Source organism: Macaca nemestrina, chromosome 8 (genome assembly GCF_043159975.1).
Source record: "Macaca nemestrina isolate mMacNem1 chromosome 8, mMacNem.hap1, whole genome shotgun sequence".
In the NCBI taxonomy this organism is placed as follows: Eukaryota; Metazoa; Chordata; class Mammalia; order Primates; family Cercopithecidae; genus Macaca; species Macaca nemestrina.
Genome location: NC_092132.1, coordinates 77224130 through 77241807, shown reverse-complemented (window position 1 = coordinate 77241807; position 17678 = coordinate 77224130). Strand labels below are relative to the sequence as shown.

Here is a 17678-nt window from a genome sequence, read left to right as displayed (position 1 = left end):
ACTGCAGGTTAAGCAAGGATCTTGGCTATCCTACCAGCCCATCTCCTGTCTTTTCTCTTACAATCCATAGCTCTGGACCTCCATGTTGCTTCAAATGAGTTAGCTCTGCTTTCTCTAGAAACCCCCATTCATACCTGTGCATTCAAGACAGGTCCCTTCTGTGAAACCTTTCTTAACATTTCTCAGGGAGAGGTGAGGTAGCCTGAGTATGCCTCCATTATATCACATTTTTTTTTTTCCCACCAGAACTGTCTCTATGACTACTCTGTCCAGTTCTGCTGATCTAAACCTGAGCAAGGGTGCCTGGTCCAGGACTCAATGGAGGCTGAGACTCAGCTGCTCTTCTTATTCCTCTGGCTAAAGCTTTATGCCTTTGGGGCACAATTTGCATGAAGGTGACATATATCCTGGAAGCCCTGCCTTGCAGGTCTCCCTAGCCCCTGAGCTTCTTGAACACCAGGGCACTATTATACAGGGGTCTGTATCCACAACCCCCAGCACATGGTAGACCTACAACAAATGCTTGCTTAATGAAGGCACAACTGAATGAATGAATGAAGAGAATTTTCAGTTACCTCTCCTTTCTCTCATTTTTGATAGGTTTAAAATTAGGAATGGAGCAAGATACCTGGGTAATGATCTCTGAACAGGGTGAGAAACTTTATAAAATGATGTGCAGACAAGGAAATCTGATCAAAGACAGAAAAAGAAAACTGACTACGTTCCCTAAATGCTTTCTTGGAAGGTAGGGTTGGGAGTTTGGGTGCATGACTTTCTTTTACATTCTCATTATCTCACCTGTTAACTTTCCTTCAATTAGTTTTCCTTTAAAAATATTCCCTTTGGCATTTCTGAAAACTTCTTTACAGTTGCCATTTCCTGGGCTGTAGCAGGATGAACGAATGGACAGAGAGCCAGGATCATGACCAGGAAACTTAAGGCATCTGTCCATTCATTATTGACTTCTCAGATTTCTGATATGTCATGATCCCAGGGGAAAGGGAGGTTGGGTCCAGGCAAGGAGTGATAGACAGGTAGGTTTGCCTGCAGGGGACAGGATGACTGGTTGGGCACGGACATGTTTATAGGGCCTGAAAGTCAGAATCAGAAAGAGAAGATAAGAGACAGTCTGAACTACCAGTTAATTTAGAATTTAGGCAGCTGGACTCAGGATAAAGGGTGTAGGTGAAGAGTCTGAAAATGTGGGTCATGTGAAGAGACAGGCAGTGAGCAATAGGCAGAGAGGTCACTTTGGTTTTTAGATTAGAGCAGAGTGACTGAGTGTTGTTTGGTTCCTTTGCACAGCATAAAGTGGGATTCCTTGACTGGTTTAATGAGTGCAGGACCAGAAAGAAGGTTAGCTGCCTTCAGGTAGCTCTTTTTAGGCCAGCCTCTGTGCTGACTTCTTCCTATACATTATTTCTAATGCTGGAATACATACTTAGGTAGGAGTTAAATCCCATTATACTTTTTTGAAGATACAGAAACTATGGATCAGGGAGCTTAACAATTTCATATTGTTAGTGAATAGCAACGCCCAAGTTTATAAAGTAGGCTGGAGTGATAGTTTACAGTCTAGACTGTCATCAAACTTATCTATTCAGCTCCTAGTAGTACCACCAATTTGTTGTGTGATTTGGGATGGTTAAGTTTCCATTTGCTCTGAAAACGTGGAGATGATGGTAGAGTTTACCTACAGTAGGATGTCTTTTTAACCAGCGATGGGAACACACAACATAATCATAGGCTACCTCTGCCTCCCTCATATGGTTTGGCTGTGTCCCCACCCAAATCTCATCTTGAGTTATAATCCAAGTTGTAATCCCCACATGCCAGGGGAGGCATCTAGTGGGAAGTGATGGGATCATGGGGGTGGTTTCCCCCATGCTGTTCTCATGATAGTGAGTGAGTTCTCATGACATCTGATGGTTTTATAAAGGGTTCTTCCTCCTTCACTTGCCTTCTCTCACCTGCTGCCATGTAAGGTGTGCCTGCATCCCCTTCTGCCATGATTGTAAGTGTCCTGAAGCTTTCCCAGCCATGCAGAACTGTGAATCAATTAAATTTCTTTTCTTTATAAATTACCCAATCTTGGGTATTTATTTATAGTAGTGTGAGAATGGACTAATGCACCCAGTCTCAGGGAAGTTCTTTACAGCAGTGTGAAAAAGAGCTAATACGCTTCCCAACCCCCAACTCAGAAATCTACAGGCCAGGAAAACCTCTGCCTGCAGAGCAGCGTCTGGCTTTCTTCTTCCCTGGGAGTAATCCTCCCAGCAGGCTACACATCTGCCAGTGAGCTATACTGTTGCTTGTAGGTACCCCTTAGGTGGTAGTAGCTCTCGTGCAAGGGAAAGAGAAGATGTGAGTTTATCTTGGCATAGAAGCCCTGTGCAGCAAAACGACAGTATCTCTTGTACCCACCCCATGGGCATAACTTTCAGGGTCCTCACTGGGATATGACCACTTGCAAAAGAGTGACTTCAAGTTATGGCTTCCCACTAGGTTTTTATAGATATGCAAATTAGCCACCAGGGGTCATTTTTACCATTGCAATGCTGCCTAGTTTAGCAGTTGACACACTACCTTCATCAGGTGTCTAAGGGAGCATAGCTATGATAGAACGTTAGCCCAGGGCCAAATTTGTTCTTATTGAAGAAGAATAGATTTTGCAAACCCTTCACTCACGCTGTGTCCTATGGGAATAGTGCAAGTTCGTTGTGATGCTATATGAAGCTTCTCCCAGAGCACCTGATAGGTAGGAGAGACTCAGTAAATGTTAGGTTATTGTGGCCTTTTCCATAACAGCACACTACTGCTGCTTACAGTGCAAGTTTGAGATCATTTCTGCGTGGATCATTGTCCTTTAGCAGAGTGTTGATGGAATTTCCCCATTCCCTCAGTAGGGCCAATGATAAAGCCACTCATTGGGTTCCTTTACTCTTGACCTCTCGCTCTTAAAAATGTTTCCAGTTTATAGCAATATTTAAAGTGGCTTTTTCCCTCATTGTAATTGGACATTTTCAGGAATCTAGTGCCATCAGACTAGAGAATTATGCCTTAGCTACATAACAACCATCTCAACCCACTTGTCAACCACTGAGTTAGTAAAGCTCACTATGTGCCAGGCCCCGTGCTGAGTTCCTGACATCTGTCATCTCATTTAATCCTTTGGCTGCACTATGACATTGACATTCTTTTTTTTTTTTTTTTTTTTTTTTTTTTTGAGGTAGAGTCTCACTCTGTCACCCAGGCTGGAGTGCAGTGGCATGATCTTGGCTCACTGCAAACTCTGCCTCCCGGGTTCAAGTGATTCTCCAGCCTCAGCCTCCCGAGTAGCTGGGATTACAGGTGCATGCCACCACAACTGGTAATTTTTTTTTATTTTTAGTATAGACAGGATTTCACCATATTGGCCAGACTAGTCTCGAACTCCTGACCTCAAATGATCCACCTGCCTCGGCCTCCCAAAATGCTGGGATTGCAGGCATGAGCCACTGTACCTGGCACGACATTCTTAATATTATCTCTATGTTAATAATGAAGAAGCTGAGGTTTAAAGAGCTAAATTCATGAACTCATGGTCATGCAGGTAGTGGAAACAGAAACAGGATTTGAGTCCCCATGGTCTTATGGCAAAGTACATGATATTAACTGCTACACTTTGTTTCACCTTTTCTTATATTTTTCTTTTGAATTTGTTATGCAGCAATAGAAAAGCAATGGTTTTGAATGGTTCTTATTTAATAAAAGAATAAATTTTTTTTAACTTTTTCTGCCTTATTTTTGTAGTCTAGACAACCCATTTTTAGAATTTTATATCCCTCAATTATTTGACATTAGTCATTTTTCTTGCTTTTGTTTATGAAATTAATGAAGAAATAATTTCCTGATGCAGTCCATAGCTTTGTTTCTCTAACCAAAAAAAAGAAAGCCAATCTACAACAAATTCAATCATTTATATAAAAGTTCAAATGTTAGACTTTTAAAACATGAGCAACATAATATTTTTTATTTGTAAAATGTCTCTGTATTTAGTGTTCCCTTAATGATACCATGGGACCATTTTTTTTGGTTTTTAATCGCTATCTAGCTGAGGCTCTCCTAAGTGATACAAAACATCATCCTTATTATCTGTGATGCCTGGGGCTGCCCTGCAGTGGTGACAGATGTAACCTATAATGCACTGTGGCCTTCACAGCCGCAGCAGTGTGTGGTAGACAGTTCTGATGGATGGTTCTGTGCTGAAGTATTCCTTATGATGACAGATGAGATACAATAATGAATTTACCAAGTAATTTCACATTTTCAAAACAATGTAGTAAAACTTATATGTCTTTTGGTGTACATTAGTTTTCTATTGCTGTATAACAAATGAACACATACTTAGCAGCTTAAAACAACACCAGTCAGAAGTCCAAGAGAACTCAAGTGAGTTCTCTGCTTAGAGTTTCATGACCACAAAATCAAGGTGCTGGCCAGACGGGGCTCTTATCTTGAGGCTCTGGGGAAAAGTTCCCTTCCAAGCTTACTCAGGCGGTTGTCAGGATTCAGCTCCTTGAGGCTGCAAGAATGAAGTCCTTGTTTCCTTGCTGTCAGCCAAGGGTTGCTCTCAGCTTCTGCAGGCTGCGTGTCTTGGTACCAGGTCCTCTCCATCTTCAGAGCTGGCAGTGGCACATTGAATCTTTCTAATGCTTTTAATTTCTCTGACTTCCTTTCATGCCACTAGCCTGAGAAAACTCTGCTTCAAAGGGTTCCACTCCCTGAATCAGGCCCACTGGGATAATTTACATATTTTAAAGTCTACTGACTTGGGGTTTTAATTACATATGCAAAAATCCCTTCAGAGCAGTACCTAGATTAGAATTTAATTGAAAAGCCAAGGGGAGGGAATCTTGGTATGGTAGGAGGGCAGTGAGAGGATTTCTGTAGAATCCTACCTATCACACGGTACATGCAGTTTTGTTTTGTTCTTCCTTCCTGGATCTTTAAACTCACTGGTTCTCTGTGCCTGGGAACCACATTAAAGACAGTTTACCTCTTTATATTAAGTTATTACTACTCTATTCAGTGCTGACTTTAGCTATCTTTAGGATCTGTTGCAATCCTTTAGTCCCATATTTGCCTTTATGTTAATGCTAACCTTTTAATTAAAGCTACTCTAAAATTTCCACTTTGTGTTTATTAGAGACCTCAACAAGTTGAACAGTTTAAAACTAAGTATAGTTTAGTAATGTCTGAATGTACAGACATAGGTTTTCTAGAATAGAGTTCAACTTAAATGGCTGTAGGCCTTACATATGTGAAAAAATAATCTGTTGAAATGTGTTGCAAATATTCCTTTATATTTTGAGATTCCTTTCATCATTGCTTCATGACTGGATGGTATGGAAAGACTTGCTGAGGAAAACATTAACCATTTAGCTTTTTCACTGGCTTTCTGTTGCAGCGAATTTGTGTCATGGCTGTTGGAAATTGGAGAGATTCACAGGCCTGAGGAAGGTGTGCACTTGGGACAAGCATTATTAGAAAATGGAATCATTCACCATGGTAATTACTTTATTAATTACTTGTTTAATACATTTATTCACCATATGTATCTTAATCCCATTCATCAGTTTAGTCTACAATTCCCCACATTAGGATGCTTATTGTTTTTAACAACATTTTTAGTACCTAATATGTGTAGAACAGTGTTTCAGGGAGTGTGGGTTTATGGGGCTATCTTTGTTAACCTTAAAATGAAGAGCTTCAATACAGGCAAATGTTAGAAAATAGAGAAGTGGGATTGTGGAGGAAGGCATGGTTACTTCTATAGTAATTAGAGTATTTGGGAGTGCTTCATGGAGGACAGGACATGACAGTGATGCTGGGCATTGCAGAATGAATAGAATTCTGCCAGGGACTGCAGGGCAGAGGGGCAGTCCACCTGGAGGAAATAACAGCACTCCAGCACAGTGGTGGGTGAGTTTGTGTGGGGACCAGCACAGAGCCTCACGTGGGTCCATGGATGAACATACTGGCGAGGGGAGGTGTGGCAAAAAGGCAGGCAGAGCCTGGATTCCAGAAGATCTGAAGTCTGCTATGGCATTTGGGCTTATTCTGAGGGGGCCAGGAGCTGATGAATGCTCTTAAGCAGAGCCATGATCAGAACTCGGGTCCACAGCTATGAGATGCAGCAGCATGGAGCCTGAAGTGGAGAGGTTCAAGACTGCAAAGCACCAGGCCCCACAGGGGGCCCTGCTGCACCCAGGGGTGGCAGTACAAGGGCTTTGGCAGGTCTGTATCCATGGGCATGAAAAAACCCATGGGGAGATTCTGGCAAAGCTAAAATACCATATTTTATAACTCTTTGGATGTGGGTGATGAAGAATGAAGAGAGAGATTAGAGTATTCTGAGCCTTCTTCTCTGAACGACTGAGATAACTAATTCAGGAGGAGGAGCAGGGTTGAAAGAGAAGATGCAGGCTTTGCTATGGACTGTGTCAGACAGCCAGTGGGGAGTGACCAGCAAGCGATTGAGAATGTGGGGTGAAGCTCAGGATAGAAATAAGGTGAGAGACATATTTGGAATCATTTCAAGGGAGTACTAGACTCCTGGGAATACTGACAATGAACAAACAGACAAAAACCAAGAAAGCAGTGTTGATGGGACTCAGGACAGAGGCTTAAAGAATTTCTAAGGTAAATTGTGGGGGAGGAGAAAAAGGGAATTATTAATAAATATGGATGTTTGGCTATGGTATTTTGATGTTCATTTCCTTTCTTAGATGCTGTGCAAACAAACCAGATCTTTCCCATCTTTCCTTACGACACTGGGTGTTGCCTACATGATGGTACCACCATCCACCCAGCCAGGAATCATCTTTAATTCCTTTCTCTCCCTCATACCGTCAAGCCCTGTGAACTCTACCACCAAAATAAGTCCCTAAACAATGAATTCTCTCCCTTTCAGCATCCCTACCTTCTTTCTAGTCACTGTCATCTCCTCCTTTGCTTCCACTTTTGTTCTCCACTCCCGTAGTACACTCTCCAGGTCACAGCTAAAGAGACCTTTTAAAATGGGGATATGATCAAAGCATTCCTCTGTTTATAACCATCTAATTGCTTACGATCAAACTTAAAGAAAAGTTCAGACCTATTACATGCCCTAAACTTCTTACCATGACCTACAAGATCCGATGTGATAGGGCCCCTGACTTCCTCTCAGAGCTTGACACCTCGCATTGTACCTAACTTGTTGCACGGTGGCCACCCTGACCTTCTGTCTCTTTCTTCAACACTCCAAGATGACTTCCTATTTAGGACCTTAGCTTTTGCTCTTCTCAATCAACAGTTACTTATTAATCCCTAATATATGCCAGGAGCCTTTCTAAGTGATAGAGACAGAGCTGTGAATGAAAAGACAAAAATCCTTTTATTCACGACTCATGTCTTCCATGACCCTTTGACTTTTAGACCATCCTGTCCTGTGATTCCAATGTCCTATTTTTTTTTTTTTACTTTGAAATCTTTCTTTATGTACTTATCACTCTGAAATTATTATGTTGCTTTACTTGTGTCTTTGTTTATTACCTCTTTATCTCCCTATCCCTTCCCTGGCCTCCAATAAAAATATAAACACCATCTGAACAAGAGCCTCATTTGTTATTATATAGCAAATGCCTGGCATTCCCATCCCATACAGGTGCTCAATAAATATTTGCTGAATGAATGATTATATTTTGAGTGAACAGATGATACTTATAAATTGTATATGATTTTGTGCTTGTTTCATTAGCATCATTAAAACATCTAAAAGCATTATATGGCTGCTTTTAGCATCTGGTAGGCTAAAAGAATCATTTAAAAATTTAAAAGTAAAAATAACATTATGACTATTATATACTAACATGGTAAAATGCTAACTAGCATATATAATAATTACCCTGTCTTTAATAGGATTGAATAGATCTTATATTGTCCTGGGAACTGTGCCTCAGTTGCAGAAATTGAGTAGTTGTCTACCAAATTGGTTTAGCTTTTGTTTTTTGTGGGTGTGCATACATTGCATTTCTTAGTTTTCTTTGCAGTCAAGGGGAGGCCGTGAAATTGAGTTGCAGCCAAGGACATGTACACAAAAGTGATGCACAAGGGAAGTGTACAGGCTATTAAAAAAACACAAAATACAAGGTGACCCTGGGAGCCATGCATTAAGGATGACTGAGCCTCTGTCAGACCCCAGACCCTGCATGAGAAGAGCACCATCCCTCATCCTCCACCACTGATTGGATTTTACCTCAATGAAAAATTAGCTTCTACAACTTAAGTCACTATATTAGGGAGGTTTGTTTGTTACGGTAGCTAGTGTTAACCAGTAGAAAACCAGCTAGTTTTTCTTCCCAACATTTCCTGCAAAAATGACTTCTCCCATCGTATCCTAGCATATTTCTGCCTTTCTAGAAGGAAGTATGAGAGCAGCTGGGTTTCTTGATGGACAGAGTGAAATGACAGACTTAAACTACTAAGAAGTAAAGGTTGCTGGTTCATGTTGACATGCAAACTAGGGGTGAGAGAACATATTATGCAATTTCACATTAGTAGAATAATTCTATTAGAATAAAGAGATATGAGCCAAATGTACTAGTATCATTAGTATGTGGTTCCAGCTGCATTTTGGTGAAAATAGAATTCCTAAAATAAAGTTGAATGAACCATCTGTTTTAAAGAGAGCAAGCAAAAAAGAAGTTGACTATTACTGCTATTATTCACATTGCAAATATGATTGAGAACTTCGCCATCAGCAAAGCCTTGCTATAGCAGGAACTCTAGGGTTGAGGCCGCGTATGCTTTCTTTGTGGTATGCTGACAATATGTATCTTGTCTGGTGCTACTCTTTGCAGTAGGAATGCTTATGTGAGAAGAGAGACCTCATATCTTATTAATATTTGTTATATCCCATGGTGTGCTGAAGTTGGCTCATGCAATCTCCTGAGAGCTGATAATTAAATACTTTTGTAGGCTGGTTAGTTTTTTAACACAATTATTATTAATTCAATTATATAAACATGTAAGTGCATAAATTATGTTGCAAAAAGGGTAAAACACTCTTTTGGGGGGTTGGGGGAAGGGTCTTGCTCTGTTGCGCAGGCTAGAGTATATTGGAGGCCAGGGAAGGGATAGGGAGATAAAGAGGTAATAAACAAAGACACAAGTAAAACAACATAATAATTTCAGAGTGATAAGTACAGTGATCATGGCTCACTGTAGCCTCAACCTCCTGGGCTCAAGCGATCCTCCTGCCTTAGCTTTGTGAGTAGCTGGGACCACAGGTGCATGCCACCATGCCCGGATAATTTTTTTTTTTTTTTTTTAATTTGTAGAGATGAGGTCTTGCCATATTGACCAGGTTGGTCTTGAACTCCTGGGCTCAAGCAATCCTTCCACCTCAGCCTCCCAAAGTGCTGGGATTACAGGCATGAGCCACCATGCTGGACTTGTAAAACAATCTTTAAATGTATCACTTTCTCATTACTTTACAATGTTTTACTATTATCTATGCTGTTGAGGTTATTTATATCTATTGCTTGTGTATAGTGAAAATACTGTGTAATGAGTGCCACCGCACCTTTAACTCCATGGTCAGTGACTTTAGGTTGGAAGCTTGATATTGGTTAGAGTGGGAGTATTTATACAACAGAAATGGGCAAATGCCGCACATCAGAACTTCTCCTCTACTCCCCCCACCTTCACCACCTAGAGAGCCAATTGTTAAACATTTGCACTACACCCCTGGCTCTCTCACACAATTATTTAAAAGATTGCGTTAAGCAACTTTCTTCACTAGAGGACCTGAACTGTAGTTTATACACCCATTTTCCATGCTAGATAAATTGGGAGAGTAAATTCGAATGCAGAACAGTTCAGGGTTTTTCTAAGGCAACAGCTAAGAGTTGAGATTAACCCAAGGTTCATTATTCACAAGCATTTGCCTTACAGCTAAGCTCTCCCTGTCAAATAGGTTAGACTACCACTTGTTTCATTGTGGCAAAAACATTTGGGCTCAACTTCTTGAATTCTGGAATATCAAGACAATCTATTTCAATGATTATTAAGGGATAAAAATGGAAATAGGTAGATTGCATAGTAGAAAAAATTCTGATCTTAAAACACGTAGAGTTTCACAGTATTTCTCTTGATTTTATATTTCTTTCATACAGTCTGTTTTATGTATGACTTGGCTTGGGGAAAAGATACCAAAAAGCTGTATTGTATTTTTTTTTTTAAAACAATTTATGGTCATAAGCCATGTAGAATGTTTGGATAGGCTGGGGTAAAAGAGCTGAAACTTCACATGTGTATGTGTGTGTTTATGTGTGTTAACAAGTCTTTTGACTTTCTTCTGGATGCATCAAATGTAGTTAATGAGAATTCTGACAACTTTCTTTCCTCTTTCAACATTTCTAGCAAAAAATAAAGGTCAAAGTCTTTCATCTAATCATAAAAATATAGCTCTTTGCAGCAAATTATCTCTTCTGCAAATGTTGCATTCCTTGTAAAGAAAATATTTAAATATAAACTCTTTGACTTTTACTTTGAGGTTTTTACTTTCTAAAACAGACATTTTTTATTAGACAGTATATAAAACAACTTAGCCTGAAAAAGAGAAAACGTAGAGATTTAGTAGGAGATTCCCTCCCCTTCCTCCCAGCTTTATGGAGGTATAATTGACAAATATTTATGGTATATAAAATGTTTTGAAATATGTGTAAATTGTGAAATGATCACCACAATCAAGCTAATTAGTGTATTAATCACCTCACATAGTTATCGCTTTTTTTGTGGTGAGAACATTTAAGATCTATTCTCTTATCAATTTTCAAGTTTGCAATACAGTATATCGTATTTTCTCTATCTATCCATTCATCCATCCATGGAAACTTAGGCTGATTTCTTATCATGATATTGTGAGTAATGCTGCAGTGAACATGGGGATGCAGATATCTCTTTGACACATTGATTTTATTTCCTTTGAATTACAAACCCAAAAGTAAAATTGCTGGATCATATGGTAGTTCCATTGTTAGCTTTTTGAGGAACTTTCATACTGTTTTCCAAAATGGCTGAATTTACATCTCTACCAACAGTGTACAAGGGTTTCCTTTTCTCCACATCCTCACCAACACTTCTGTCTTTTGGTAATAGCCATCCTAAGAGGTGTGAGGTTATATCTTATTATAGTTTTGATTTGCATTTCCCTGGATGATTAGAGATGTTGAGCAACTTTTCATATGCCTGTTGGGCATCTTTATTTCTTTTTTTGAGAAGTATTTATTTAGGTTCTTCACTCATTTTTAATTGGGTTATTTGTAATTTTGGTATTGAATTGAATTAATTTCTTATGTTTTGAATATTTGCCTCCTATTGAATATATGGTTTGCAAATATTTTTCCTATTCCATAGATTGTCTTTTAATTTTATTGATTCTTTCAATTGCTGTGCATACACTTTTTAGTTTGATGCAAGTGTATTTGTCTATTTTTATTTGTCTGTTTTTGCTTTTGTTGCCTATACTTTTGGGGTCCTCTCCAAAAAATTATTGCCAAGACAAATGTCAAGAAGCTGTTCCCTAATCTTTTCTTCTAGTAGTTTTATAGTGTTACATCATATGTTTAAGTCTTTAGTCCATTTTGAATTTATTTTTATATATGGTGTGAGATAAAGGATCCCATTTATAATAATTAAATAATATAATTAAATTATATTAATTATATTATTATATTTATTATATCATTAATATAACATGTAATATATTAATATTAATTATATTATTAATAATTAATATAATAATTTATTTATTTTGCATGTAGATATCTAGTTTTCCCAACATCATTTATCGAAGAGATTGTCTTCCTCCGTTGTGTATTCTTGGCACCTTTGTGGAAGATCAATTGACCATAAAGCTGGAATTATTTCTGGGATCTGATCTCTATTCTGTTCCATTGGTTTACATGTCTGCTTTTATCCAGTACCATGCTGTTTTTATCACTATGGCTTCGTAGCAGAGTCTGAAGTCAGTAATGTCATGCCTTTAGCTTTGTTCCTTTTATTCAAAGTTGCTTTGGCTATTGTGGGTCTTTTGTGCTTCCACACAGATTTTAGGATTGTTTTTTCTATTTCTGTGAAAAATACCTTTGGAATCTTGATAGAAATCACATTGAATTTGTAGATGGCTTTGAGTAGCAGGGACATTTTAACAAAATTAATTCTTCACTTCCATGAACGTGGGATTTCTTACCATTTATTTGTGTTTTCTTTAATTTCTTTCATCAGTGGTTTATAGTTTTCAGTGCACAGATCTTTCACCTTCTTGTGTTATTCCTAAGTGTTATATCTTATTTTTTGATTCTATTTTAAATGAGATCATTTTTAAAATTTCTTTTCTCCATAGTGCATTGTTAGTATATGGAGACACTACTGATTTTTTAAATGTTGACTTTGTATCCTGCAAGTTTACTGAATTAGTTTTTGGTGGAATTTATATGGTTTTCTATATATAAGATCATGCCACCTACAAATAGAGACAATTTTGCTTCTTTCCAATTGAATGTTTTTTATTTCTTTTTCTCCCCTAATTGCTCTGGCTAGGACTTCTAGTACCATGTTGAACAGAAGTAGAGAAAGTAGGTATCTTTGTCTTATTCTAGAGAAAAACCTTTCAGCTTTTGACCATTGAGTATTATGTTAGCTGTGGGCTTGTCATATATGATCTCTGTTATGTTGAAGTGCATTTCGTCTATGCCAAATTTGTTGAGACCTTTCATTATGAAAGGATGTTGAATTTTGACTAATGCTTTTTCTGCTTCTATTGAGATCATCATATAATTTTTATCTTTTATTCTGTTAATGTGATGCCTCATAATTATTCATTTGCATATGTTGAACCACCCTTAGTTCTCAGGGAAAATCCCACTTGATCATGGTATATGATCATTTTATTGTGCTATTGAACTTGATTGGATAGTATTTTGTTTAGGATTTTGGCATCCATGTTCATCAGTGATATTGGTCTATAATTTTCTTTTCTTGTAGTATTCATATCTGGCCTTGTAATATAAGTTTTGGAAGTGTTCCTTTATCTTTTATTTTTGGAAGAGTCTGAGAAGGATTGGAATTAATTGTTCTTTAAATATTTGGTAGAATTCATCAGTGAAAGCATCAGGTCCTGGGAATAGGAGTCTTTATGAATACAAAAGTCTTATCTTGAGGATGGTAATAAAGAATGAACACTCTCATTTTCCAATAAGAAAAAACATTGACATTTTAAAGCAATTCTTAATGTAAGAACAGTTACAATTTTGGCATTGGTTAGATACTAAATTGATTTAAGCTACTCTGGAGGTCCAAACACAGGATAAATGGTCAAGATTGGTGTATGTGTGGTCTTGGCCTGATCACAGTGTGATAAAACAGATACATGGTAAAATTCATTTGTAGGACTGAGAATCAAATCACAATGCACTAGTTTGAGTATCTGCTCTTTGAAGAGCACTTTTTGCTCAACTTTGTAGCATTGTGAAGTAACAGAAAACACAAAATCATATCTTTATATAAATGTACACACTGTGTATACCTTTATACATACTATATACTCATGTACATATATAAATACATATATTTGAATATGTATTTAGTTGTAATATAGTTGAATGTGGCAAATGTCAATTTATTTCTCAAATCATTGTATGGAAATTGTAATATTTTAAAGAAAATATTGTTATGAATCTTGCTGTTAAAATACTGGATTGGTATTGCTGTGTTAGAAAAGCTTTTTGTAAAACTAGAAGTTTTAGTATTTGGGAATATGTATTCAATAAATTTATTTGCTGTTTATCTGCCCCCTTTTAGAGTATCATTATTTTAATATAGTGTTTCTATATTCTTAGTTACCGATAAACATCAGTTCAAACCAGAACAGATGTTATATAGATTTCGCTATGATGATGGAACATTTTATCCAAGAAATGAGATGCAGGATGTGATTTCAAAGGTAACGACCTCTCCCTCAACCTCTCCAATATTAGAATGCATGTTGCCATTCTTCACAAAGATAAAAGGTAGTTGAGAAACATACAAAATTTTTCTAATTTAGAAAATTTGACTATATTACAGGCAAGTCTCTTTATTTATTTTTGGTATTTCAAGAATTCTAATGTTCAATTGTTTTTTCATTCTCTTACCTAATTCTAAATGATAGTAGTACTGCTGCATCACTCACAAGGTTATATCCATTGAACATTCTTTCACATGTAGCAGCATGTTGTCAAACTACTTGAATTAAAAAAAAATACAAATGTGTAAAATAAATGTAATGCCAGTTTTTTGTACAGTTGACAATACTTTATTGATATATGATGAACAAGTATTATAGATGTATTACTGTATTGGTATATTTTGTTTATGTTAGAAATTTTATATTTTATGAAAAATAATTTAGAAAAACCTTTGTATATGTGTATGTCATATATGAGGAATTTATAGCACAATTTTAATCCTATTTTTAATGATTTAAACAATATTATTTTATGATGTATCATGACATTGGAATAATTTTTAAATTGGTTTAGATTTTGTGATGATTCTCAAATATTGACAGTGAATTAATTTGTTACTTCAAAATTTCATTGATGTGTGTGTCCCTGGGGGTGATCTCACTTGTTATTGATATATCTTTATTTTACATAGGGTGTAAGATTATATTGTCGTCTTCACAGCCTTTTTACTCCAGTGATAAGGTGAGTCTGGTTTTTAAGTTCTGGGAAACTTAAATGGAAATATTTGTACTGCATTTTAGGTAAATATTACTCAGCTAGAACTTGTTGCCTTGTTTTTTTTTTTCCAAAAGTGAAAATTTTACTTTAAAATATTATTTTAAGGAATAATTTATTGTAAAATATACCTACATTTTCTTGAGATTCTAATTATACAGTGTTTTCCACTCTTTATTATGATTTCTAAAATTATTTTGCCATTAGTTCATAGTAAATTATACACTTGAAATAATCCACTTTCAGTTAATAGTTAATAAATAAAAGTTGATTGGTTGGGAGAGGATTTGGAAATACTGTTTACATATTTGTCATTATTATTACTTGTATATTAACTTTTTAAATTAAATTGTATAATCAAATATTGAATATGTATTTTATTTTATAATATTTCCTCCTCATAATCTTTTTTTTTTCCCAAGAAAAGATCTTGTACTTGGAAATTAAGAATTATTTTGAAGTTGATAAGTGTAATTTTATAGTTTTATTCTTTATCATGTTTTTCCTTCTGAAGAGACACACTTGTTTTAAAAGAGGAATCAGGATTAAGTTTTAGTTTATCTCTTTAGAAAGACGGTAGAAAACTTTGAGGTTTGTATTATGATGACTAACAGAGGAGATCTTCAGGAAATTGTACTTTTGCAATGTACACTGATATACCTTAACTGATAGAATGTTAAACTAATTTGAAATGGTCAAATATTATTTGGAATTTGCTGACTAAATCATAGTCCACAACAAAATATGCGTGTACCATTTTCAGAATAGATAAAAATGCTTTTCAATCTTGGCTATAAAATCCAAATGTTTAGTGTTCCTATTTTTCACTTTGGTTTGTAATTCCAAGAAAATGCAGAGTTTAAAAAAATAAAGATTCCAGATGTTGCTAAGTGTATTGGAATGCCCACTTATACTGCATAGAGAACACACTGGTTGCAGGTCCTGGAGGAGAAAACAGGATCTTACCCACAAGTCCTGAAAGTGTCCTATCTACTTTCACAACTAGGCTTCACAAACTGGAAAAAAGGTGAAAAAGAATAAATATTTATCGACTCTGCCATAATTTTGTCATAGATACCCGTAAATATTTTGGATAACTTAATATTAAGTACTTAACTCAATAGCAGTTGGGTGCTTCAAAATTCTTTTCTGCTAACCTAAGAGAAAACAAGAATGTTTAATGCACCATGTAACCTGTGTATATGTAGGTTTTATATGGGCAAAAATGTGTTCTGAAAATATGTTTTAGCCATATGAGATTTCTTATCAAGAAAGCTGCATCTGTAAGAGCTGATAAGGAATTTTTCTTTGGCTAAAAATGACAATTGTTTTTGAGTTGCCAAGAGAAAATTTATGGGAAAAACCCATAAAACAGAAGGAATGTATGATAGTCATGCTTTTAATATGCGTGAATTCAGCTTGTAAAAAGAAAAGTTACTTAGCATGAAGAGCTGCAGACTCGCATGTGGTCTGTAATAGACTACACTTTTTCTTCTTACGATACTTACGGAAACCGCGATGAAATGGGTGATGAGGTGTGAGAAACATGGAGACAGATTTAAAGAACAATGAATATAACTAGTAATTATTAGTCACTTCAAGTCTTTCGCAGTTTGGAATTTTTAACATTTTATAAAGACTGTCATTTTTTCATTCTTTTATGATCCAGGTCTGGAAAATAAATGAATTATAAATTTTTGCCCTTGGGCATTCAGTTCTGATCATGAAATTTGGTTGGTATCTGATGGAACTTTGAATGGTTTCTCAGTTCTGGGAAATCTACTGAACGGAGAGTCTGAGGTGGAGAGCCAGTGATCCTCTTGGTTCTCCGGGGATGTGGTATCACTATGTCCGTGAACTGATCAGGCAAAAAGAATAACAAATTCTCAGTGTGTCTACTTCAGGACAGAACTGCCTGTTTTCCACTACAGCAGAGCTGTGTGAATAATACTGTAGTGCAAATCCAGCCTTCCTGGAGCTTTCAGGAGCAGGAATAAAAGGCATCTCTTTACAGATTTTGAGATTTTTAGTATAATCTACTGTGATTTAAGGAGAAGAAATTCTGTTTTATTATTACTTTATTAATACGATTTTGTAGAGTAAGTTCTCACTTAATGTCATCAATAGGTTCCTGGAACCTGCAACTTTAAGTGAAATGATGTATAATGAAACCAGTTTTGCCACAGGCTAATTGATGTAAATAAGAGTTAGGTTTCTGCAGCATCCAGTATTTCATTTCACTTAAAGGCGCAGTTTCCAAGAACCTCTCCACAGTGTTAAGTGTGGACTTACTATATTTCCAACTCAATTATTTCCAGCTAATATAGCAGTAATAATCTATTTGGATATAAGAAAGTGTGAAAGAAGAGATGTCCTGTTTTGGTAACATTGTGGGTATCTTCTCTTAGTATAAGCTGGTGGAGGATTTTTCAGGTGTTCTACATGCCTAATAAACTTCTCGTATTTGCATGTAATTTGGGCAATTAACTCAGGTTACAATGGTAAACTTTTCTGTTGCATACTGATACTAAATGAAAATATTTTCTTCTGCTCACGTATCCCCTTGCCTAATTTTTGTTTTTTTGTTTGTTTTTATTTTTTCCTTTGTAGAGATAAAGATTACCATTTAAGGACCTACAAATCTGTGGTCATGGCCAACAAACTGATAGACTGGTTAATTGCACAGGTAAATAGACAAATAGAAGTTGCTGAGTTTCACTTGTTGCTGCTTTAAACTTTGAGTATGGGAATTAGTACTTTTACTCTTTTTCATCTGTAGCAGGTATTTAAAAAAATAAGTACATACAGCTAATAGTAAGCAGAGTTAGGATTTGAACCTAGATAATCTGATTTTAGAGTCCTCAACCTTCA

The 17678-nt window shown here is 36.4% G+C and overlaps 1 protein-coding gene across 2 annotated transcripts in view; it reads left to right on the top strand.

The window, feature by feature from the left end:
* LOC105482163 (phosphatidylinositol-3,4,5-trisphosphate dependent Rac exchange factor 2) overlaps positions 1-17678 on the top strand; it is a 282501-nt gene that overhangs the window by 97570 nt on the left and 167253 nt on the right. For both annotated transcript variants that reach the window (XM_011742123.3, XM_011742125.3), the window contains exons 10-14: positions 601-745; positions 5450-5550; positions 13926-14029; positions 14725-14774; positions 17418-17493. In XM_011742123.3, the coding sequence (XP_011740425.2) occupies positions 601-745; positions 5450-5550; positions 13926-14029; positions 14725-14774; positions 17418-17493 (476 nt within the window). The remainder of the gene's footprint in view (positions 1-600; positions 746-5449; positions 5551-13925; positions 14030-14724; positions 14775-17417; positions 17494-17678) is intronic.